Source organism: Talpa europaea (genome assembly GCF_964194135.1).
Source record: "Talpa europaea genome assembly, chromosome: 8".
Classification (NCBI taxonomy): domain Eukaryota; kingdom Metazoa; phylum Chordata; class Mammalia; order Eulipotyphla; family Talpidae; genus Talpa; species Talpa europaea.
The window spans coordinates 101,691,506-101,718,216 of NC_140075.1; the positions used below are offsets into that span (position 1 = coordinate 101,691,506).

At 34.0% G+C, this 26,711-nt stretch overlaps 1 protein-coding gene across 2 annotated transcripts in view; it reads left to right on the top strand.

Annotated features, from left to right (window-relative positions):
• EML5 (EMAP like 5) overlaps nucleotides 1–26,711 on the top strand; it is a gene marked incomplete at both ends in the record, with an annotated part of 117,208 nt that overhangs the window by 42,596 nt on the left and 47,901 nt on the right. For both annotated transcript variants that reach the window (XM_084240585.1, XM_084240586.1), the window contains 13 exons: nucleotides 879–1,135; nucleotides 2,206–2,418; nucleotides 4,151–4,318; nucleotides 4,882–4,988; nucleotides 5,631–5,749; nucleotides 6,910–7,096; nucleotides 9,094–9,199; nucleotides 10,778–10,871; nucleotides 12,628–12,728; nucleotides 15,243–15,445; nucleotides 16,046–16,157; nucleotides 17,691–17,818; nucleotides 23,455–23,596. In XM_084240585.1, coding sequence (XP_084096711.1) covers nucleotides 879–1,135; nucleotides 2,206–2,418; nucleotides 4,151–4,318; nucleotides 4,882–4,988; nucleotides 5,631–5,749; nucleotides 6,910–7,096; nucleotides 9,094–9,199; nucleotides 10,778–10,871; nucleotides 12,628–12,728; nucleotides 15,243–15,445; nucleotides 16,046–16,157; nucleotides 17,691–17,818; nucleotides 23,455–23,596 — 1,937 coding nt within the window. The remainder of the gene's footprint in view (nucleotides 1–878; nucleotides 1,136–2,205; nucleotides 2,419–4,150; nucleotides 4,319–4,881; nucleotides 4,989–5,630; nucleotides 5,750–6,909; nucleotides 7,097–9,093; nucleotides 9,200–10,777; nucleotides 10,872–12,627; nucleotides 12,729–15,242; nucleotides 15,446–16,045; nucleotides 16,158–17,690; nucleotides 17,819–23,454; nucleotides 23,597–26,711) is intronic.

Genomic DNA, 26,711 nt, shown 5'->3' on the forward strand with positions numbered 1-26,711 from the left:
ATGGCAAATTAGTTTATTGTGTTGATTCTTGATGATAAACACATTATATAATGTTATAATGTAGTGTGCTTCAATTGAAAAAAGAAATTTTAAAAATTGGGAAATATACGTTTGTCTCTGAAATTTACTATTTGATGAATTTCAGGTAGTGATGCAAAATTTTTGTGGGAAAAAAGTCTCTAGTACTAAGTGGAAATAGAATTTCTCATTTCTTCCTGCCCTTTCTCCCCACCACTCCCTACCCCCTTACTACCAACTTCACAACTTTGGGAACTCAATGATATTAAACAGCTTATCCATTTACATGGCTGTAACCAATACTACCTGTATTATTTTGAAAACTCTTTTATAAGACATCATTGGAAAAAAAAAAGGTTTAACTTCTGCTTGATATGGTTCCTGATTGGGAAGAATTGAAAGGTCAAAGAAATAACTAGTTGTAGCTATATAAAGATATACACTCAAATGTATTATTGAAGTAATCTAAATCAGTTCCTCATTTCCTGAATGTAATTTTGCACATTTGGCTCACTACAAAAACCTATTTGTAAATCGTGGTGCTTATAATTATACATTTTTCATAAACTCATTACTTATAAGGAAATTCATCATAAAAGTCTTTGACTTTATTGCATAACTCCAGAAATTCAATTTGAGTCTCTAAAGTTCTTAAGTTATAAACTGAAATTCTGTATTTTTCTCAGCATATTTTAGGATCATATAATTCTGTTTAGTAAAATAATTAATAATTCCTGAATTAGTACTGTTTCATTTATATTTATTTTATGATTTATAAAAATTTGATAAAACCTCACTTGAAAACTGAGCTAATTCTGTAGTGACTTTTTTCATATGTTCTAATGTTTTTTTCTTTTTAGAGATATGACAGAAGTTGTACATATTAAAGATAGGAAGGAAGCAATTCATGAGTTAAAATATTCACCAGATGGAACATACCTTGCTGTTGGATGTAATGACAGTTCAGTTGATATTTATGGAGTTGCTCAGCGTTATAAAAAATTGGGGGAATGTGTTGGATCACTTAGTTTCATCACTCATCTGGACTGGTCCTCAGATAGTAGATATTTACAAACAAATGATGGACATGGTAAAAGACTTTTTTATAGGATGCCAGGTAAATATTTCTAATAAATTTTATATTATCTATGGATTTTTTAGTGCCTGTGAAATATTTTCAAACTTCTCTGGGAACAGAGTGTAAGTTAAGTATAGAAAATCAAACTCTCAGCTAATGTTTTGGGCATTGTGATCTTTTCTGTAAGGCTGCACTATTATATTGAAAATCTATTAGTTCCTAATTAAAACTGCTTTCTTTGGAGGTTGTAGAATAGAACTACTTCATGTTGAATTTTGTTCCATATGAGTAGTATGTGGTTAAAGCGAGTATATATTAGAAGTGAAAATGCCATTTAATTGACTGAATATAATTGCTATAAAAGTGTGATCAAAAGTTGCTTTTTTCAGTGATTACCTAAATAAACTTTCCAAATAATAATATAAATTTGAAACTACAATTGAAAAACAAACATCTCATCAAAGATTTTAAAACAGTAATAAAAACAGAATCATCAAAATAGTAACTCTCAATTCTTTATTTAGTATGATACTTAGTGAATTAGTCACTATTTTCTAAGAACTTATTTAATAAGACTAACTGCATGATTAAATTAATGCATGTTTCCAAAAGTTTTTCATTAAAATTCTGTATCTAATGAAGACTGACTGAGACCTTTTCTCTAATATAAAAGGTACTAGTCCCCACTCATTCTTCCTTTCTGGTCCTTTTCAGTTCTCTCTCTCCTCAACTTCTTAGGTTTCTTCTTTCATACCCAATTTGGTACTTTCTTGTAACTTTACCTTTCTTATAATTTACCGTATTGTAATTAATCTGTAGCTTAAGTTTAATAGGATTCAGTTTACTCCACATTGGAAACCTTCTTAAGTAAGCTATGTCATACTCAAATCTGTGTCTCTGAATAATTTTGTTAATAGCTTTTTTTTTTTTTAAATTCCTTGCATTTAACTTTCTCTTCTCTTTACCATACTCATTTACCTTTCCATGTATTCTCCTTTAACAGGGGTAGGAAGATATTTAAATTTTGGAGTCTACCATGTTATAATTTATGCTTAATTAAAAAATCAAATGAAGTAGCTTCTTAAACTAAGACTATGATTTATTTTTAGGAGGAAAAGAAGTGACAAATAAAGAAGAAATAAAATGTGTTCATTGGGCTTCATGGACGTGTGTTTCAGGCCTTGAAGTAAATGGAATCTGGCCCAAGTATTCAGATATCAATGACATAAATTCAGTTGATGGAAACTATGTTGGCCAAGTTTTAGTTACAGCTGATGACTATGGAATTGTAAAGTTATTCCGATATCCTTGTTTAAGAAAAGGTATTTTTTCTTTCAATGTATTATTAAATAACCTGTCCATTAAAAAATTTTTTAAGGGCTTGCAGAAAATTAGTCTTCAGATAAATAAAAGGGTTTTTATTTTTTAAAATATGAGTAGTGATTATAAGGGATTTCACAAAAATGAACAGAGTTGACTGATTCTATTTTGTTAATGCAAAACTTCTTGTCATGTGTTACATTTGTTTTGATCATGAAGTTTTTATTAGAAAGTGATTTTTAAATTCGTGTATTATGAATTTGAGCTAATATTATACTTCTTTCTTTTTGTAAAGTCATAATTTCCCTGCTTCCAGAATTTCTTCATATAGTCAGAAGAAATGATACACTTTTTTATGACTTCTTATTTTCAGTCATTTAACTTGTTAACTTTTAGGAAACATGTTTCTTATGTTTTTTTCTTAACAACTCTGATGACATAGCTAATGTACAAGTTCAGGACACAGTTTGGAACTATTGATTTGTTGGTTGACTTTCATGTGTGAGTGGTGGTTTTGCTTATATTTTTAACATATATCCTTTAAATATTTGTTTATTTCTGTAATAGTGGGGTGCAAGAAAACTAAGGGATCTTATCATTGATCATTTTCTACATATTTTATATATCATCTATTTTTCTTAGATCTCTTCAAAAGCAATTAGTATTTTTTTTCATAGACCTGAGGATAAGTAAATGAAATGCAGTATTAGTCATTTATTCCATGCCTTGTTCGATAAAGTATTTAAGTAGGCTTATAACAAGTTCATAGATACTAAATTAATTTCTTAAATAGAAGCACCTCATTAAAAATAGGTAAAGAATATGGTAGTTATCAAACATCAAAATTGAGTCTGAATTTCTGAAAACCATAAATAAAAGGGAACAAGTCACAAGATAATTTTCATTTTATCTTAAAAAGCATACTTATTTTATCTTAAAAAGCATACTTCCCCTATTCAGGGGAAGCAAAGTTATTCTGACATTTAATTCTCAAGGAATTCTCTCCTGTGGTATGGAATCTTATATGAGGACATTTGAGTGTGTATTTTAGATGATCAGCACCTCTAGCAGGTACCATACTTTGTTAGATAAACAAAATGCAATTTAATAAAAGGTAACTGTGGGAGCAGCTAAAATAGTTTGATCCTAAATATGAACAGATTTGTAGAACAGTATAGTTTACCAGGGCTAAACCAAGAAGACACAGAAGTTGAATAAGCCCATTACAATTATGAAAGTTGTATCCTTGGGATAATCCCACTTGCTCATGTTATGTAATCCTTTATATGTTGCCGTATTTGGTTTGCTATTTTTTTTATTGATGACTTAAATTTTAAAAGAATCCTCTGGCTTCTTGTGCTGAAAATAATGAGGGTAGAGTGGTTGAATTTTATTTACGACCAAAGGCCTCAGGTGAAACGTTTAAAAATCTTAATATGAAAACAATTTGATCCTCTTGTGACTACATGCTTTTGTCAAAGCAGTAAAATAAACCCTTATGGCCCTTGGTTCCTACTAAATTATATTGTGAATTAGTAGAACAAAGATTTGTATATGTTGATGTAAACTCACTTGTTGAGTCGGTAAATTATTAACTGAATATCTTACCCCTTTGATCATAATTAAGATAATAAAAGGAGAATGCATTGGTTCAGGTATAGATACTGTTTGAAGTGATATTTTTGTGTGTTGGCATTTATTAATTTAAAGATTTTGTTGTTGTTGTTGTTATAGGGGCCAAGTTTAAAAAATATATTGGCCATTCAGCTCATGTAACTAATGTCAGATGGTCACATGATTATCAATGGGTTATTTCTATTGGTGGAGCAGATCACTCTGTCTTTCAGTGGAAATTTATTCCTGAAAGAAAACTAAAAGATGCTCTTCACATAGCACCCCAAGGTGAGTAGTACACTGCCTAGAAAATTTCTCTGTCAAGTAAGTCTCCAGTAACCCCAAAATAACAATTTTGCTATTGACATGTAATGTAGCCTCATAAGTTAACAGTATAGTTTATTATTAGTGGAAATCTTAAAATATTAGGCTGTATGTTTAATGTAAATGGTTACATACCATGAAGTACAAATTACTTTTGGTTGCCTTTTGATCTATCAAATGATAATGAAGAAATAGTTATGTTAGCAAAATAGTGTGTACTCTGGAAAATGGGTATTAGGTTTCTTAAGATTATGTCAGTTCATCTGTTCCATCTATATCTTGTTTTCCAGATATTTTTTATGTTAAGGGATTTAAAGGAGCTCCTGAGTTTACAGTGAGTGGAGAGGAAGATAATCTGTGGTAGAGTTTACTGACTAAGTGTCACTTGAATAGGTGATTTCATTTGATTGTCCTGTGACTTTTTCTCTGTGTCAATTGGCACAGTCACCTCAATCGTTTATTTCTCAGTGCTGCTTTAAACATGAATTTTCTCTAAAGAAGTAAAAACTTATTTTTAAAAATTACAGAAAGTTTGGCTGACTCTAATAGTGATGAATCAGATTCAGATCTGTCTGATGTTCCAGAACTGGATTCTGAAATTGAGCAAGAGACACAGCTTACCTACCGTCGGCAGGTAATTTCTAGTACCACATATTTTTTCCCTGAAAAAAGTCTAGTTTCTTCTCTTTCTCCCTGTTGTTTAGTCATCTATTGTCATCTTTTGTCCTTTTTAATTTTCCCAGACATGTATGGCTGGCTATTCATTTCCCCCCTTTAAGAGGTAAAGTACACTGTGTAAAATGTTCTTTTACAGCCAGAACTTGTTTTGTTGAGTCGGTAAATTATTAACTGAATATCTTACCCCTTTGATCATAATTAAGATAATAGAAGGAGAATGCATTGGTTCAGGTATAACTCCCTTTAAGAGTTAAAGTACACTATATAAAATGTTCTTTTACAACCAGAACTTGATATGCTAAGTGCCTGTATTATATCTGCTTGTAGTTATATCACAGTACACTCCCATTTATTCCCATGAAAATATCCCCTTATGAAGTATAAAAATTTCCTGGAACACTAAATTTGAGTTTGTGTGATAGATAGGAAATATGCATTAGTTTGTTTGTTTCCAAGGAAGTAAATTTCACAAAGTACCTTTCTATTTAAACAGTTGTTAAACTTTAATGACCAATAGTGACCACACTGTTTATCTGGGAATCTGGGAATACCTTTATTAATATATATTCTAAGACCATTTCTACTTTTGTGTCTAAAGGTTTACAAAGAAGATCTACCTCAGCTTAAAGAACAATGCAAAGAGAAACAGAAAGGTGGTACTTCTAAAAGAAAAGAACAGGCTCCAGGAAATAGTATTCGATTACACTTTGTTCACGGGTATAAAGTGACTATTTTTCATTCATGTGTCTGAGTTTTGGTTCACATAGACTAGTTGTGTGACTTTGAGCCAGTCACTTAATTGCTCGCTGCTTCTGTTTTTTTCATCTGTGAAATGGAGATAATAGTCCCTACTTCACCAGCTTTGAATGAGGAGTGAATATGTCAATACTTGTGGTTACTTAGAATGTTGTCTTGCACATAATAAACACTATAAGTGTTTATTAAATTAATCTTTCTAAAGAAATTTTAGTATTATAGAAATGGATCTCTGTCAACAAATGAAAATAGGTAAAATGAGAGAGATTGTCATCTTAATTAATAATCTGATTTATCTAATTTGGGATGATTTGTGTTGGCCTTTGACCTGAGAACATTTTGCCTTATTTTAATTTCAATCAAATACAGTTTATGAGTTTTCTTAGACCATCTGGCAATACAGATTTCACATTTCATCCTGGCAACAACAAGTTTTCCAATCTGACTCTTTCACCAGGAAATCATTTTCTTACCTGACTGATAATGTTTTTAATAATTTGAAAAAAGATCCACTTAGTAGAAGTATTTTTCTCCCAGTGTTAAAATAGGCATCACCTCTGCATAGTTTTGTTTTATCTTTGAAGCACGAAGAGGTCACTGTTAAAATGTTGACCATTTTGAGAATATTCAGCTACTTTGGAGTGTTTTTTAGATGTTGTTCAACATTTTTGGTAATATTATATTTTCATGGTTCACCAGCATGAATAGAAGGGTATACTTAAAAAATCCTCCAACCTGTACCTTCCCATTCAGCATTCCCTCTTCCAAAGGTAATCATGTTACTTAGTGTCAGGAATACAAATGTATAAGCAAATCTAAACATATTATTTTCTATACTATTTCACTTCTAAGTGAAACAAAAAATTATTTTCATTTTATGGTACACAAATTTAGCATTATACTTGTGTACATAATAGTGTAATATTTATGCATCTTTGTACCTTGCTGTTTTCACAAATAGCTTAGATTGCAGTTTTCACAAATAGCTTACTTGGATTTAGCTATTTGTAATCAGAACGGCTCATAAAAGTTTATGGAATTGGAGCCATTTGTGTTTTATTTCTTGTTTGGTATTCTTGTAAATGGCCAAAATTAATTTTGTAAGTTTTTTTTATATTTAGTTACAGAGGTTATGATTGTCGAAGTAACCTGTTTTATACTCAAATTGGTGAAATTGTGTACCATGTGGCAGCAGTGGGTGTCATTTATAATCGACAACAGAACACACAGCGCTTTTACCTGGGGCATGATGATGATATTCTCTGCCTAGCTATTCATCCTTTGAAAGACTACGTGGCAACAGGCCAGGTATGTCCCAACAGGTCAGATAGGTTATACCTTTGGGTTTAAAGTTAGATTAATCCATGTATATATATTTTGTACTCTAGGAAATAAAGAATAGAGACTTCTTTTTAATGGAATTTTAACTTCCTGTTACAAATAAAATTTACCCCAACTTTTTTCCTACAGTTTTCCTTATAGATTTATTATTTTCATTTGGGGGAACTCCACCTTCTTTGTCTCAAAATAATAGTAGATTTTTTTAAACTCGTGAATAAAAGTTATAGAAAACCAATACAGAAACGGTTTCTTAGGTCAAGTTATCTAACATATGTTCTATGACAAACAATATTTTTATTTAACAAACATCCTGGCAATTTATTGAGGTTTAGCAAAGTAGAAAACAGAAATATTAAAATAGAAAATACTGAGAAAAGTCTTCGAATACCTCTGTATGGGTATTCTTACAGAGGGAAGGGAAGGAGTGATATTTATAAATTCTTACTATATGTAAGCACTTGTTTCTGAATGTCTATTTTGTTCTCACCTCTATGAGAGTGGAATTCCCACAGTTCACAAGGTTTCAAGAAACAAATAATTTGTTAAAAGATCTCTCAGCTAGCAAGTGATAAAAACCTAAAGCGCTTCGTCTGCCTGGTTTTAAAATTATGTAAATGTACCATCTAGGATATATTGACGGTGGCTGGGCAACGAGTCATCCAGTATAGCCTCCTGCACGAGGGGAAAGCTCCCTTTTCTTCCAGTCCCTCCCCCCTTCCTTCCTTCTTCTTTCACTTTCTTTCCTTTTATCCCTCACTTTTCTCCTTCCTTTCTTCATCCATTCAAAACTATTCATAGAGCACATGCTATATATAGGAATGTGCTAGGAACATCAAGTAAGACATCTTCTTGCCTTTGTACACACTCATTCTGGATGTTTGTCTAAATGTCTAAACTCATTAAAATGTAACATGAAGCATTTTACCTCTGAGTGCCTCTCCAGCAAAATATTGGCTGATTACAGTGTTGTTTGTTGTATAAAACCACTCAATTAGTAATTGACGGCTATATGAATTGTTTCAGGAGTTGCCTTTGTAGGCAAACCTATTATATCTCTATTTTATAAAGAAAATGATTACCAAAAGTGTACTCCAGAAATAAGATGTTAGAATTGGGGCTACAAGAGGGGGAAGGGGACGATGGAGAGCAAAGTATAGAGGGGACCCAGTGGACAGTGGTGGCTAAGGGTGCCTTGGTGGTAGGTGTGGTATAGTGCCAAACATCCTAAAGGTGTGATCCTATACCTCTGCATCACACTCAGTGTTGTAAACCATGTTACCTCAATTAAAAAAAAAATAAGAATTGATAGGTTACCTGTGTGATAGGTAAACTACACAACAGAAATCAAGTTAAAAGGTAAGTGACAGAGTGCTACAGTAAAATTATCTCTTCAGAATCTGGTTTACATGCTTGGTGTTTTATTTCCATTGTAAATTTGTTTATACCATTATCTTAGCCTAGGATGTGCTTGTTTGCATCTCTCTTTATCCAAGACCTGCACTTTCTGAAGACCATCTCAAGTATTACCTCTTCCATGAAATTTTTCTCTACAACCTTTTCATTCTCATTAAGCATATCTTACCAGATGTTCTTATTTAATTGAAAATACCTTATTTGCCCAGTGAGTCTGCAAAATTTACCTGAATGCTAATTGTATTTTATCTAGCATGATGACACTACCAACAATAGGTGCTCAGTGAGTATTTTCTTTGCTGGTGAAGTATAGGGTAAAATTTAGGATCACAGAATTCTAGATCATTCCTAGAAACACTGAGGCTAGTCTCATTATCTTTTAAACAACTATAAGAAAAAAATGTCACATGAATAGTCTACCTTGTATTTTTTATTTGGTGAATATCCATAGCAAATAAGACAAAGACTGTAAAATCCCATTTTCTTTCAGTAAATAGGAAAATACATAATTTAATGATATAAAATGACTTTTTTAATTCCTTCTACTTTAGGTAGGTAGGGACCCCTCAATTCACATATGGGATACAGAGACCATTAAACCCTTGTCAATATTAAAAGGGTATCACCAATATGGTGTCTGTGCTGTTGACTTCTCAGGTAAGACTGTTTTCTGTCTCATAACAGTGATGAAAATCTAGAGTTAATCCATAGCATTTTAGTCTACCTCAGTGTTGCCTAGCTTGTCACTTAGCTATGACCTACACAATTTTCATTATATATGCATACTGTTCCTAACCAATCATAACTGTCAAAATGTGGATATGCTGGCATGTGTATTATAATTTAATGACTAATTTTTAATACCCATTAAAATAAATGTTCCTATAAAAATAAAAAATTGCCATCAGTTTATGTCTCTCCCATTTTCGATAAACTCTGATCTCACTTAATGTTTTAAGCCACAGAGTAAACTTTGAAATGTTAAGGGTAAAAGCTAAGAAATGCTAAGCAATAAAGAAGTGATAATTGATATATTTGTTTATTGTATTTCTATGAAGTTGCAGTTCAAAACTGTTATATCAAAATAATTTCAGATCATGTTAACGCTGCTGTACATTCAAAAGTTTACTGATACAGTGAAAGCTAGGTTGTGGATAGGAAAATACCATTTATAGAAAATTTTATATTAAGAAAGTAAGTTAGTACTGCCTCCTGATCTAATGAATGTTACAGTGAATTATCTGTAGCAGTTTGGAGGACAGGAAATGTGTATATGCAATCAAGGATCTGCTAAAAGTCAGAATAAGAAAGTTAATGGCAAACTAAAGGGATCCATAGAAAAATACCACTATTTGTAATAATGAACTAAATGAGGTTTGCAAAACATGTGGCAGAGTAAGTTTATTATACCTTGAGCTTTACAGCCTGTCAGTGTGTGCATACTTGTTAGCATGACTGACTTAACTTAGTTATTTTAATGTTTAATCATTCTATTGTCTAACGTATTTATTGTTGCTTAACAACAGTAACATCTAAAATATTTGACCTTGGGCCTCCCTGGTGGCACAAGGGATTAAGTCTCAGCACTGTGAAGCAATCCACGCCATTGCAGCATGAGTTTGATCCCTGGCCAGGGAGCTGACCTACATGGTGCAGCAGACCTCTTGTTTCCCCGCTGCTCTCCTCAGCAGTGTATTTCAGTCGATCTGTCTATTCTGCTCCCCACTCTGTCTCTGGTGAATCCTCTCACCTCCCTGTACCTCTGGCCTACACCCCAGCTCTTGTATGCATAAATAAATAAATTTTTTTTAAAAAATTGACGTTTATGAAAATATCATTAATGACATCGGGTCGTTGTAACCTACATCTTTTTCATTTGAATAACTTTTCAGAGTCATTGAGTTCTTATATCAGAGTAGAGTTCTTACGATGAATCTAAGTGAAAGAAATCCTTTTCCTTAGTTTTTTCTCCTAATTTTTCAATCTCTTACACTCTTATCTTCCTCCCTTCCTCCCTTTCTAACTGGTGGACAGAAATGAGGTCAGAGAATGCAGATATGTTCAAATGCTTTGAGAAGCTGTTCTTCCTTATAAATTATGGTTCTTACAGCAGTAACCATACTTAACATCTAATATTATAAAATTTTTAATATGGTGGTGTGATTTTAAAATACCTATTGAATGTTTTTTGCCTTCTGAATGTTAATGGTCAGTGTATCTGTCTAATTTTCATAGCGGATGGGAAACGTCTGGCTTCAGTTGGAATAGATGAGAGCCACAGTATTGTCCTGTGGGACTGGAAGAAAGGAGAGAAACTTTCAATAGCAAGGTAAGAACAAAACTTGATATAACATTGGCACAATACTGGAATTACTTTAGACTTTAAAGTTGTTTATCACAGTTTTGAAATCAAGCAAACATGCCATCTTTATTACCATTGTGTAAGTGGTATAATCATGGTAAAAAAGCAAATGATTTCAGGACTCATTTGTAGGTTTGTTCTTTGTAAACCCACTTTTTATAGTAACTATAATACTACATTGGAAATAGCTGTTATCTAAAATCTCTATTTGAAGGTAAATTGAATTAAGCAGATAAACAGCATGATAAATAGCTTATATATTTGAGTGAAAGATACACACAAATGTCATAAAAGAAATTACAGGCTATTTTCTGTTAAATTTTTTATTTTCTACAATGGGTATATAATATTTTTATAACAGTAAGTATTAATTGCTTTAAAGGAGAGAATAGTTGACAGTGTCAGAGACTAGTTTTTTTAACTTTTACTTTTTAAAATGAGATGCTAACTCTAAATGTTTGACTGTTTTGCTTTGTTTCTCTACATTCCACATGAGTTAAATCATCCAGTAGTTGTCTTTCTCCTTCTGACTTATTTTGCTTATCATAATGGAGAGGAGGAGAAGGTTGGGAGGCAAAGTTTGAGAGGGCCCAGAGAACTGTGGTGGGGGGGTTATCGGTGCTTTGGTGGTAGGTGTGTGGTATAGTTATTACTTCTGAATTGGTGTCAATCTTTTCCTCTAAATCTTACCCAGTGGGGACCTCCCCTGCTGGCAAAGGTGGTTGAGCACCATGCTGTGAAGCTGTCCGCAGCCTCTGCAGTGCCTGTTTGATCGCGGCCAGCCAGGGAGGGTCCCACATGGCATGGCAGACCTCTCCAGTCTCACCCGCTGCTCCCCTCAGCAGTGTATTTCACTCAGTCTGCCTGTTCAGTTCCCCGCTCTGTCTCTGGTGAATCCTCTCACCTCCCCCGCATCTGGCCTGTACCCCAGTTCTTGTATAAATAAATAAATCTTTTAAAAAAAATCTTACCCAGTGCTGTAAACCAGTATTATCTCAACAAGAAATAATAGTTTTAAAGAAGGAAAAAAATATATAGTTGCATGCTTTTTTCAGAATATATAGACAGTGTAGAAATATAAAATAGTTTGAGAGGGGCCTCCCTGGTGGCCTAGGGGTTGAATCTCACCACTGTCAGCACTAAGGCCTGGGTTCAGTCTCCAGCCAGGGAGCTAACCCATATGGCATAGCAGACCTCTTCTGTCTCACCCACTGCTCCCCTCAGCAGTGTATTGCAGTGGATCCCCTGTTCTTCTCCCCACTCTCTTTCTGGTGAATCCTCTCCCCCTCCTGCACCTCTGATCTAAAACCCAGTCCTTCTGTGCAAAAATAAACAAAAATTTAAAAAATAGCAAAATGGTTTAAAATAAACTATATTTAGAGAAGTTATAATTAAGATTTAACAAAGTATTATAAAAAATGATTCCTTAACTCAATAACACTTCCCATGTGTAGTATAAAGAGGGTGCAGTAGGTGCTATCCAAATGAGTTCAGGTCTCACTTCCTGTCTTTTGAGATTGTGTTGAGATTTTGTTGAAAAGTTAATATATTAAAATAATGACAAAATAACAAATGTACAAGTGTATGATTACTTATCCCAAACCTGAGAAGGACATGGGCCAAATATTTAGTAATGGAGAATCAAGATGGGTATGTATTAGGCAAAAGGTGATTGTAGGAGATGTTTCTCTTCAGAATTAAAACATTTTAATATTTATTTCAGAGGAAGTAAAGATAAGATTTTTGTTGTAAAGATGAACCCTTATGTGCCTGATAAATTAATTACAGTTGGAATTAAACATATGAAATTCTGGCGCAGAGCAGGTAAGAAGTGCTTTTTTCGCTAATTTGAAATTTAAGAAGTCATTACTTTGAACAGTAATTTAATTGAATTGTGGAATCCTAAGTTGGATCCTGGAACACAAAAGAGATAGTAGGAAAACGGGTCAAATCTGAAGAAGTCTAGAGTCCAGTTAATAGTACTGTATCAAACATGTGTCTTCACTTTGACAAATAGTCTACTTAAGGTTATTAGGAGAAATTGGTTTAGGGGAGTATACAAGAATACTCTTGAGTTATCTTTGCATCTTTTATGAAAATCTAAAATTATCCAAAACAAAAAGTTTTTAATAAATGATTCACAGTTATCTTGGTATATTTTGAACAAATATAAGATTTATTATATGGTCCTTGATTGGGTACATTGAGACAGTAAACAGTATTCATATTTGTAAAAGGATTTAACTTGTGACATTCATCAAGTGATATTCAAATTCATTTCTTCTGTTACTGTTTTTTAGTCTAAACTGAACATGAAAATGTTTGTAAAAGTTGTTTATATGCTATAAAATAATATAGAAACAGAATAATATATTTCAGTAGTGATTGCAACTCTTAAAAACTGTGGAAGTTTATATTTTAAAATATGTTTCTTTTCCAAATAGAATAGTACGCTAATAAATTCTAGCAGTTCTATGTGAATGTCACACTATGTTTAAGACTTTAAGATAAAATATGTAAATATAAATGAAATTGCTTAGTGAATACTTTTCTTAAGTTCCAGTAACTTTCAGGTTGTAAACTAAATAAAACATGAATAAATTTGGGCCTCCCTGGTGGCGCAAGGGGTTAAGCACTGCACTGTGAGGCAATCGCAGCCTCTGCAGCACGAGTTCGATTCCCGGCCTGCCAGGGAGCAACCCACATGTCAAAGCAGACCTCTCCTGCCTCGCCCGCTGCTCCCCTCAGCAGTGTATTTAGGTCTGTCTGCCTGTTCTGTTCTCCACTCTGTCTTTGGTGAATCCTCTCACCACCCCCCACAACTCTGGCCTATACCCCAGCTCTTGTATGCATAAATAAATAAATCTTTTTAAAAAATAGTATACTTAAAAACAAAAAAACCATGAATAAATTTTCAGACTTGGATTCAATGCTTTATCATAAACACACCAGATCACCTGCAATTACAAAGTAAGAAATAGTATATTCACATTTGTAACTCATTCCCATACATTTAAATAAAATGTTTATAAAATGATACAAAATGAGGGCCTCCGTGGTGGTGCAAGGGATTAAACACAGCACTATGAAGCTGTCCACAGCCTCTGCAGCATGAGTTAATTCTCTGGCCAGCCAGGGAGCTACCCACATGGCGCAGCAGACCTCTCCTCTCTCGCCCTCTGCTCCCCTCAGCAGTGTATTTCAGTCAGTCTGTTCTGTTCCCCACCCTGTCTCTGGTGAATCTTCTCACCCCTGCACCTCTGGCCTGAGCCTCAGTTCTTGTATGCATAAATAAATACATATTTAAAAAAAAGATACAAAATGAAAGCTTAATTTGAGGTTTTAGTCACTTGAAATAACAAATGCCCATCAAGTAACTTGATTATTTCTGTCTTAAAAAGAGTAACTATAAATTTATTAGAAATAAAGAGCTTAAGAAAGTAAATAGCCTTAAAATTAAAAAATTTGCAAATGTATCATTTTTTTCTCAATATGATTAGATATATAGTAGACCAAAAACTAAACCATAAAATGGTAAATATTAAAGTTTTGGTGAACATTTCATCCTTCCTCAGTTTTGGGATTTTGATCTTCACAGTTTACTAGCGAAGTGGGAAATAAACAACTACTTAATTAATATGAATAAGTGCATACTTTTATGTATACTAAGTTAAAGTTGACTTGGGCCTGAGGCTGAAAGGGAGCTTTTTACCTCCTACCCCAGATCTGATCTTTTCTCTGAGGGATTGAACTCTGTTCCATGTATAAAAACCCCATAAAAAAACATTGGTAAAAAGGCAAGGTCTAAAAGAATAGTATTAGATGGTATTTATAGAAAATTTTTAAAACATGAAAAATAATATATATTGCCTAAGAAGTCATAAAAAAGTAGTAATATATGTATAAAGGAATGCATCTTGTAATCAACATCACATTCAGAATAGTAGGGGGAGGGGAAAAGGTAGGATTGATGTTTTGGTTATTTTAGTAACTATATAAATTGATGGTGGATAGAATGCACAGGTGTTCATTGTATTTTTTATACCTTTTTGTATTCTTAAATGTCATCATAAAAAATTTGAAAAATCAGAAGTTCTAAGGACTGATTGAAACTGATTTAGATGTTTTTTCTTGGCATTTTTAGACACAGCCAAAGATATGCTTGCCTCAGCAGACGAGGTGTTGTCCAAGTCATTAATTGAGAAACCCATTTTTTTCTTTTTAACTTTCCTTACTGTTACATGTCTTTGTATTCAAATAACAGCAGTAGAAGTTTTATTGCTTTATATTTTTAAACATTTTGAGACTAATACTTTCATAATATTTTTTATGAACCAGGGGGAGGATTGATTGGAAGAAAAGGCTATATAGGCACACTGGGGAAAAATGACACAATGATGTGTGCAGTGTATGGATGGACTGAAGAGATGGCTTTTTCTGGAACATCCACAGGAGACGTGTGTATATGGAGAGATGTCTTTCTTGTAAAAACAGTTAAGGCACATGATGGGCCAGTGTTCAGTATGCATGCATTGGAAAAAGTAAGTGACCTAGATATATTTTAAATTAAACACAATTTAATCGTGGCATGTAGATACAATACACGGTAAAATATTAACCAAGAACATTTGGGCTACCCAATAGTAACTATTGGGTAGTTTCTATTCCATTTTATTACTTTTTTTCAATCTGCTGTATACAAAGTGAAATAGGTCTGCTGTCTAAAAAATAAGTTAATATTTATATCACTTATACAGTATTTGACACACAGTCTTAATTTAGCATTTAATAATTATCACCACATCCTATGAAGTACTATTGTTATTATCCTTTTTCCCCCAAAGGATGAAATAGTGACACCTCCAAGACAGAATATATTTAACCTGCTGAAAATGATGGAGCTACCTATTAGTTCCATATTACAGACTGAGTTTTTAAAACCTTAGCCTAAAAATGTTTAGTGTCATGGTAGTATTTTTACAGATAACTTAAAAAGCATGATCGATTCTTAGGCCAGTTTCTGTTCTTTACAAACTAACCTTTTGGTTTTAGATATTTGTTTCTCTCAAGTTTTTCAATATAATGAAGGGTTTTTTTTTAATATTTAAATCTTTATTAACTTGATCCTTTTATTTTTGTAGGGATTCGTAACTGGAGGAAAAGATGGTATAGTTGCTCTTTGGGATGACTCCTTTGAAAGATGTCTCAAGACCTATGCTATAAAACGAGCTGCTTTGGCCCCAGGATCTAAAGGTGATTTGAAGCTTCATTTTGTGGGGAAAAGATTAACTTCTCATTCGCATGCATGATTACTGCAGTGGGACACATGGGATTTACTAGAGTTAAATGGGAGAAGTCCCTTAACAGGATTCCAGAATTATTGCTATCCTTTCAAAATTTATTTTTTGTGATATACATGGTAAAATGTTAACCAAGAACAGGATTATTAATTTTAATAACTAATTAACACATAATAATATTATAACAAATAATGTTACTGATCTTACCTTTTGAAATTTTTTTCTTTTTTTTAATATTTATGCATACAAGAACTGGGGTACAGGCTAGAGGTGTGGTAGGTGAGGATTCACCAGAGACAGAGCAGGGAACAGAACAGGTGGATTGACTGACATACATCACTGAGGGGAGCAGCGGGCAAGTCAGGAGAGATCTGTTGCGCCATGTGGGTAGTTCCCTGGCCGGCCGGGGATCAAACTCGTGCTGCAGTGGCTGCGGACAGCCTCATAGGTTGAGTCTTAACCCCTTATACCACCAGGGAGGCCCACCTTTTGAAATTTTTAATTTCCCAAAGAAAATTGCCATGTGAGCAGCACTTCTTTTTTTTTGTTTACAAATTTGGTGTTTTGTTTCACCTTGGTGTTTTATTGACCCTGCCTCTAGGGTGGCAGACCCTTTGCCCTAGCTCGGTGCTTTTCTTCAATTAATGAGCTGCATCACATCCCTCTGACCTCAAGCCCTTCTGTACACCATTACTTGTGCCTGAAATTTGCCCTTCTTCCTCCTACCTGCCCCCACCAACTGCCTGGCAATATACTTATTTGTCAAATCTAACATTTCTTCTTGGATGACTCACTCCACTTCCATTCCCTTATATTAAAAGGTTTCCTTGCTTTGTGCTTTTTGTATGCTTTCACATAGGGTCTGTTTTCCTTACCCCATACTCTGTGAGGGCAAGAGCTGGCACTATTGTGTTTACCAGTGTGTTGCTGAAGCCTGCCTGGGATGCAGTACACATAAATGAATTAATCTGAAATAGAATTGAGGTAAAATTACTAGCCAGAATATTGTACATGCTTTAAGAGGGCCAGGAGGTAGATATAAAAGGAAAAGATACAGTTGTCACAATGGTGGTAGGGGATCTGGTGTAATATAGAGTAATGTACTTACTTTTTAAAAAAAAATTATATATATTTTACAGCATTGTTCATTTTTGTACAAGGTATGCTTGTATGCTTTCTCCTTTTAGGTGTATTCCCCATAAAACACTCCTACCACCAATTCACCCGTGGAACATCCCCATAGTCCCTTATGCTCTTCTCTCCCCTGTTTTGATTCTTCTTCCTCTCTCTCCCTTGTAAATGATACTTACTTTTGAGATTAGAAAATTGGGAGAAAATGCAGTGCATTGATTACAATACTTAAAATATATGAGAAAACAACCTTATAGTGTCATTTTCATTGTTATCGTAGCATCATTGGCAATATATACATCCTTGAATTGTAGTTACTTCATACCTATACGAATATCTCTGTTTAATATTTCAGGCCTTCTCTTGGAAGATAACCCATCTATACGTGCCATATCATTAGGACATGGGCATATTTTAGTTGGCACAAAGAATGGTGAAATATTAGAAGTAGATAAAAGTGGCCCAATAACACTTCTGGTTCAGGTAAATTTAAATGTAAATATGCTTATTTTTCCTTTCATGGTAATTTATGTTTTTGCTTTTTTCTATTAAGTCATTACATAGGAGTCAAAAGTTGACAATGGTGAAAAATTTTAAATGAATTAATGAAATACTTGTTAATGTGTATCCAAGATGTCAGTATCTCAAGTAATTTCTAATTGTAAAACAAGAGAAAAGAAAAGAAAAACCAGTTGTAATTAACCTAGTCCATTTATTTCATGTCTCATTTTTTTGAAATACATTTTTTGAATGAGTCAGATTTCTTTTTTGGTAAAACTCTTCAGTTATGTTAATAATAAAACAAAAATCCAGAAATATAAAATTGTGTGTGGTAGAAATATAAAATGAAACAGCCGGACTAGCTGATGCTTAAAATTTCCATCAGGAATGCTGTGTAAATTTCCTATGTATATTTTTTCCTGAGAAGTGGGAAAGAAATGAATCAATATTATAAAACACAGTGAATAAAGTAATATCTACTCTAATGAAAAGTTGTCCTCATATATATAACACTAATTTAAGGTTTGTCTTTTACCCTAGAAAATAATTGTGTTCTTAATGCAAACATTTCTTCTCAAACCCCCATTTCACTTCTGATGTGACACCAAAGACTATGGAATATGAGAATGTTGCACATGCTTTCATTTTGATATAATGTGCCAATGTACCAAAGAAAATTTGTAAGCAAATAACAAACCAATTTATATTTTTTCTCAAACTTTGGTGTTACACTCTTTAGGTTCAGTCACATAGTATTTCTTGAATTAAAACATGGTAAGAGTCATGGTTTCTAACAGGTTTATGATCTGTTGGAAAATATGAACACAAGTACACTTTTATAGATGAATCTATAGATGGAACTATTGAAAAACAAATTTGTAATTGTAAGAAAAGATTCAGAAGTCACAAATAAACTTACTTTTGATACTCCTATATAGTGTAATATTTCAAATACCTATTGTCTATTAAACATCAGGAACAAGACAAACATACCAGGTCTCATCATAATTGTCCAGCATAACAATTGTCCAGTAAAACAAAACAATGAAAGTATGAGTGTTTGAAACAAATTCAGCACTGTTGGAATTTACACATTTTGTAATCCTATACCTAGAATATTCAAGAAAGTAATCTGAAAAATGATTAGAACTAATAGAGTGTCCTAAAAAATTGAGTAGGTGTGAAATCAACATATAAAAATCAGTAGCATATCTATATGTCATGAATAACCAGTTTAAAAATATGACAGAAAAATGTTACAGAGCATAATATAATAATCAGAGCACATATAGCTAAATTTTACTGAAGAAATAAAAGTCCTAAGTAAATTATAAATTCAATATGATCATAATCCAAATCCTAATGAGATTTTCCACAAATTCTGGAAAGTTTTTTTTACATCATGTGGAAGAGAAATTATTTTAAAGTAGTTAGATTTTTGAGGGACTCCATGCAGGAAATACAGCTAATATAAAAATATAGTAATTAACTTTTGGAAATGCATGTACAAAATGAGAGTGCATTCTTATATGTGCCCCAAAAGTGCACATCATCATCTTTACAGCAGTGTTCTATGAGTCAGTTTGGGAATAGTGCCTCTTAACAGTGCCAGGTCTTATCCATGAACATGGTATCTCCACTTAGTTAGGTTGTCTTTAACTTTTTTTAACAAAGTTTTATAGTTTTCACTGTATAGATCCCATAGTTACTGTGCTAAAATGACCACATTTATTAGTCCTAACATTTTTTTAGTGGATTTATAGTATTTTCTAGGTGCAAGATGATATTGAATACAAGTAATGAGAGCAGGCGCTTTTTCTTGCTCCTCCAATATAATGGAAATTTCAGTGTAATATTGAACAGAGCAGGTATCTTTGTCTTGTTCCTAATATTAGGGAAGCAGCATTCCTTTTTACCTACTGGTGACCACTAGTTTGATTTTAAAGTCTGAAAGTATTTTTGTTTTATTCTTTTTTTGTTTCTGTGCCACATATAAGTGAAATAATGTAGAGTTTGTCTTTCTCTGTCTAACTTATTTTACGTTTCAGCATAATAGATCCATCCATATTGGTGTATAATGTTAATTGATTTGCACATGTTGAACCATTATTGCATTCCTTGAAAAAAATCTTACTTGATCATGGTATATGGTTCTTTTAATGTTGAATCTGGTTCATGAGTATTTTGTTGAGTGGTCTGTAATTTCTGTTTTTTGTAATGTCCTTATCTGGTTTTGCAATGGTAATGTTGACTTCATAAAATGTGTTTGGAAGTTTTTCCTTTTCTTCAACTTTTAGAAGATTTTGAGGAAAAATAGGCATTAATTATTCTTCTAAAGGTTGGTGAAATTCACTAGTGAAGCCATCTGGTTCTGGGAAGTTTGGGGGAGGGGGAAAGCTCTTCATACTGTTTTAACTCCTTTACTCATGATCATTTTCTTCAAAAGGTCTGCTGCTTCCCAACTCTGTCTTGGAACACTGTTTCAAAGAATTTCTCTGTTTGTTCTAGATTGTCCAATTAGTTGTCATGTAATGTTCATAAAAATGTTTCTTTGTAATTTTGTACTATCTGTTGTAGCTTCTCTTTCTTCTGATTTTATTTATTGGAATTGTCTCTCCTTTTATGTGAACCTGGTTAAAGATTTGCCTATTTTGTTAAATTTTCAAAAAGTCAGCTCTTAGTTTCATTGATCTTTTGAATTGCCTTTTATTTCTTCCTTCTACTCACTTGGCTTTCTTTTCCCTCTTTTTCTATTTCCTGCATCCAATAGTTCTGATAAATCTTGTCTTCACTTTCACTTGTTTCCAGGTATTTTTTGATTTCCACATTGAACCAGAAGTTGTTGAGTAGCATATAGTTTAATCTCCATATATTTATGGTTTTCCCCTCATTCTGTTTTTGATATTTTGTTGTTGTGACCTGTTGTGCTGCTGTAAAGAGGCAACAGGGGACTAGTGGATGAGCTACTCCTGTGTCAGTAAGGAGGACAAGGGGGTGGAGGGAGCCAACAGCTGTCATGGTTGTGTTGGAAAAGTCCTGGGTCACATGAGTGGCTCTGCTGTAATTATTTTCTCTCTGTGGTTCCAGGTCTGAAATGCAGCAACATTAACTACTGGAAAACTTCATGTCATCAGTACAGATCCCAAGGGCTGGGGATGGGGGAGGTGTATTCTAGAGCACTTTCTCTTTTCGTCCTTTTTGCTGAGGTGCTGACCCATGTGGATCACCTCAGCTCCTCCACTTTGGGCTTCCCCTGGATCCAGAGCATGGGCCTCTACAACATCTCTACTCTCCCCTACCCAGGGCCTGTGGATAGGCTGGCAACCCCACCATCTCTGCATTGGCCAGACCATTGCCTATTTGTGTCCCTTCCCAGACACCTTCCTACACATGGTTTGCTTCACTCTTCTTGGCATCCCTTCTGTTGCAGTCTGTATTGGTTTTCAGACTGAAGTGCAGGGGGTGCTTCAATCTTACCCCATGCTGTAGGATTCTCTCAGTGGTATCCCATTCCTGAATAGTTGTAAATTGTTCCCTTTATGAGGGAGAGAGAAACTTGGAATGACCTATAGGGCCATCTTAGTAACATCATTCTCCTATAATTCTTCTTATATGCTGTTAGAATTAGTGTACTAGTATTGTGTTGAGGATGTTAGCATTCATACATATGTACATATATGTACATATTATACATATGTATATATTTATAATATGTACATATATATGTAATATATATGTACATATATGTAATAGCTCTAATTTTCTTGATATGTTTTTGTGATTGGCTTCATAAAATGATTACAAAGTGTCCTCACCTCTTTATTATTGCTTTTCCTGACCACACACAGCCATTAAACTTCATTAATTACTAATTGCTGTATTGTTTTCAGTATTTTCCTGGAATATAAACTGCTGTAAAACTAAACCAATCAAATTCAGGCTTCTTCAAAAGAATGTTTCCCTAGATTACTGTTTGAGATTGTTCTGACCCTATGCATTCTCCTCCCAGCTATCTCTGTGATTTCTTTTGGACAAATTAGCTGGCCTACTGGTTAGCCTGTATGTCCAGTGAGTCTATCAATAGCCTCTCAGTTACATTTCATCGCAGCTTCCACTGTTCTTGAGCACTTCAGCCTTGAGTTTTCCATGCTCTGCAATAAGTGAAATCAGTTCAGGAACTACCTGTTCTGTGGATTGCTTCTTCCTCTAGGCAAAATCTCAGATACAAGGCTTTGGAGATGTTCCTTTTTTGTTTTTTTTTTCTAAAGATTTATTTATTGTATACAAGAAACGGGGTACAGGACAGATGTGCGGGAGGATGAGAGGATTCACCAGAGACAGAGAGGGGAGCAGAACAAGCAGACTGACGAAATATACTGCTGAGGGGAGCAGCGGGTGAGACAGGAGAGGTCTGCCCTGCCATTTGGGAGACCCTCCCTGGCCGGCGGGGATCAAACCGGCACTGCAGACAGCTTCACAGCACAGCGCTCAACCGCTTGCACCACCAGGGGAGGCCCTGGAGATGTTCCTTTTTGAATGCTATAACCTCAGGTCTTTTTGGGTTGACACTGAAGTCCCAGTATTCTTTGTGGCACTGTACCCAAGGTAGAGCTTCCATCTGAATAAGGGGTGAGCAGAAAAAGAGACGTCCCAACTGCTAGTGGCACTCACCGAGATTTAGCCACATGAGATATCAAGTGACTGAGCAGAGTGAGAAATGCTGACACTTGTCCCTTCTGGGCTGCTAGCCCTCTGAGCAGGAGGAGCTGAGCAGGGAGAGTGAGCAAGCCCTGTGTTCTTGGTTATAGCAGTCTGTTTAAAGAAACCATCAAGCAGACAATCTGAGAAGTCACCTGCCTTATGAGACCCGATTATGAACTTTTAGCCAAAGGATAAAATTGATTCCCTTTTTATCCTTTCTAGCAAATCAGTAAGCAGTTATGTATAGCTAAGAATAGTTTAAGTTTGTTACCACTAATCAACTATTTTTTTTAACCATGTATCTTCCTCATTTCCTCCATAAAAAAAACCCAACTTTATCTCTCCTTGAGGCACATTCTAGGTTTTCCACCTAAATCTGTGCACCCTGAATTCTTTGAGCATGCTGCGCCATTTAAATTTCCTCCTGAAGTTTTAGTTTGACAATAGTTAAGAGAAGGGAGGTAAGGAGTCTCAGCCTAAAAATGACAAGTACTATTCTTAATGAATTTTAATATGTTTTATTTCTTTATTGTGTCTCTTTGGAATTATTTCCAGAGACTTAATATTTTTAAATAATTTTCACTAATTTCACTGGTGAGCAGATACTTGGAGTTCTTGCAGGAAGATCCACCTGCATGGCAATTATTAACATTATTGACATTCCAGGGCAGCCAATTCCTATTCTGTCCACCCAGTGAATGTTTCAGGATTTTAAACTAATTTTAAAAATAACTTGATTATCTTGTAATTATGGAGCTAAAACTGTTACAATGGTATTTCAATGTATGTTCCAAATATAAAGAGAAAGTTTTATTACCCACTAATTATTATGTCATTAATTATCAAATTTGGCTTTATTTTTCCTCTAAATACATGTATTTTAGATTAAGTTGATATTAGCTATGTTTTTCTTATAGGGACACATGGAAGGAGAGGTTTGGGGTTTGGCTACACATCCTTATCTGCCCATCTGTGCTACTGTAAGTGACGATAAAACCTTAAGAATATGGGATCTCTCTCCCAGTCATTGTATGTTGGCTGTCCGGAAACTGAAAAAGGGTAAGAGGTTTTCATATTTAAACATCAGTTAAGTTATCCCAATTTTTAATTCTCACAAATATAAGAAAAGTAATGGTACAAATGTAAAAAAGACTCAATATTTACTCTATATCCACTTGCTCATGATACTATAGGAAGAAAATTATTATCACCAGTCTTTGCTTTATGGGACTTCCTGTGATTATGCCTATCCTGAGCCAGTTTTCAATGTCATTTTGGAATAAAGGATAAAAAAAACATAGGGTAAAAAACAGAAGTCAAGTTGTCCAGCCTTCATAAAAGATTATGGAGTATATGTAATTCAGAATCAGAAACTAGAGGAGAAGGTCTTAACTTAAGAGGGGTAGCAGAGCAGGGGAGAGGATGTTTTAGGATGAAACAGAACTGAACACAATTGTAGAAAGCAAATGAGGCTAGCCTATCGGTATAGAGAGACATGGCGTCAGTTGTTGGAGCAAAGCTTTTACTACTAACGTAGGGTAGGTGAGGATATCTGCATGGCTTCACACTTTTAGTAAAGTGGTAGGGCCTGTTATTTTATAGATAGGGTATAATTTAAGAGGAGCACTGGTTGGAAAAGTTGCAAATTGTGACTGTAAGGAATCAAACTCACGCTGCAGAGGCTGCGGATTGCTTCATAGTGCTGTGCTTAACCCCTTGGTGCCACCAGGGAAACCCCCTGTAAATGTTGTTAAGGGCTTTATTTATTTGGTGATATTCAAATCCATTTTCTTCAAATGATAGTACTGTTATCCTGGTAAGATTTTCCCTGCTGAGTTGTTAACGTGCCTCACTGTATTTTGCTGTTGTTTTTTTTTTTTTTTGAGGCAATATTGATTTAAAATGCTGTAGGTAATTTAGAGATAAAGGATCCCATCCTTCAGTTATTGTTACCAAGTCTATTTTTTAAAAAGTTAGAGTTTATTTTCTTTTCTAGGGTGACTGTCAAATATTTAGCATGCACACACCTAAAAATTGCAAACTCTACTCACTGTCCTTCCCCCCTTTTTTAAGTTACTGTTACTTATCACTTTCATTCTCTAGGTTTTCTTTTAATCCCCCCTCAATTGGACATTATTATTGTTTGTGCAGCAAGGGTTTGCTTATATTTATTTATACTTACACATTTTTTCACCTTTTCTACTTGTATGTCAGACTTTCTAAAATCTTGTTCTTTCTAAAGTACAGTCTTAGAGTTTCTTTCTTCCTAAAGTATAGTCTTATGAATTTCCTTCATGAGGATTAACTGGAATTCCCTCAGCTTCCTTTGTCTAAACCAATAGCAGACCAAAAACAGGAGTATTTTATCACTGATAATGCAGTTCTTAAAAAGCAAAGTGATTTTTATTGATTTTTATTATTTTAAAATTCTTGATGGTCATGTATTGCCACTTGGGGTGAATGATTACCAGTTCCCTGCGTTGGTATGCTACAGGTTTTAATTTTTTACTCTCATTCTTGAATGCTAATTTAACTGCTTCTGAATTTTTTGACTGGGAGTTGTTATACCTTTGGTTTTCTTTGTTGTCTTTTACTTTGCTCTGTAGTTTAATAACGTTGTACATGCATATAATTTAGTTTTGCTTACTGTTTAGTATTTATTGTGCTTCCTAAATCTGCAGATGTACATCTTGAATTAGTCCTGGGAAGTCTGCCAGTGTTCCTGGCTCCTTCTAGGACTAGATTTTTGTTTTAGATTGTAGAGAATCTTAATTTTTATGTAATTTTGATTTTATAATCACTTTTTATTTCTTTTTTTGGTTCAAGGAAAGCAGGTGGATTTTCCTAATTTGATAGCGATATGTATATGCTGGCTTAGTTACAGCAATGTTAGTATAGTCACAATGGTTTAAATATTTTAAAACAGTTACTTCAAACATTCAGTAAGCCAATACTATTTCCTCCAACAAATGAACGTAACATAAATATTATGATCCTGAGATTTAACTTTTTTGAAAATAAGGCACTGTAGTTAATGTACACTGTCCTATGATAGTGAGTTATAACTAGTATAACAAGAGTGTAAATGTGACACTTGAATTAATGTCTGTATTCTTATTATCTGTAATTATTTTCTAAATACAAGACTGTCCTTTCACCTTTTTTGTATAGTGATATGTTAGAATGTTCCCATTAAAAACTTATATCCCTGTCTTTAGCTTTTAATTATAATCAAGTCTGAATATTTAAATCTATACTGTCATACCTGGGCTTGGCTCACTTCACCCTTCCAGCATTCTGGAAGTTTTCTTAAGATCTTTATTCTAGTTCTTAATTCTTTTACATCCACTGTTTAACCTACCAGGCCCTATCAACTCCATGATTTTAGACTTGTAACCTCTGAATAGATTTCCTGCCATTTTAAATGACCTAGTTTATGGTAATTTGTTATGGAAGCCCTGGGAAACCAGTAGTGTTCATATTCCATTTCTACAGGAAGTCTTTAGAGTAAGCATTATTGTACAGTCAAAGCTTTGACTGTAACCCATAAAACTTTAGAGAAGTAAAAAATAAAGAATACTTTATATAACCTGTATTCAGTTAAAATTAATGATTTTAACTGATTCATGTATTATTTTAAAATTTGGAAATAATGGTTTTACATCTACACTATAGGTATTTTGGAACATAAAGTTAACACAGAATTTGCAAATCAGATTATTTGGATACAATGAATGTATATCCTTCAAGAATTCTAGTCTATCCCTGAGTCCCAGATACAAGACTAGTCTCCTCTGCCCTGAGAGCAAGTGTGGTTTTATTTTATTTTTCTAGTTTTCTGGCCTCTTTTTATTTTGATCCCCAGGGAGTTTTCCTAGTTGTTGATGTTTTTTAGTGATCTTGGCTATGCACTTAGAAGGATTCTTGTTTGGTTAATATTTGCTTAAATTCAACTTTCCCACCTGCTCTATTGCCTGCACCCAACAGGCTGAATAAGTACTAAGTAAAATGTACAGCTGTGAGGATTGGTCTTACCACTGCTGTTTCTCTGCCCTCCTTTGTAGTGGAACTCTTCCAAATAGCAGACACCTGCTTCTCTATGTTTCCACAGCAGTTAACTTCACAGATTACGCCAGTTGGGTTTTCATATCTGTTGGTCCATTGAACCTGCCAC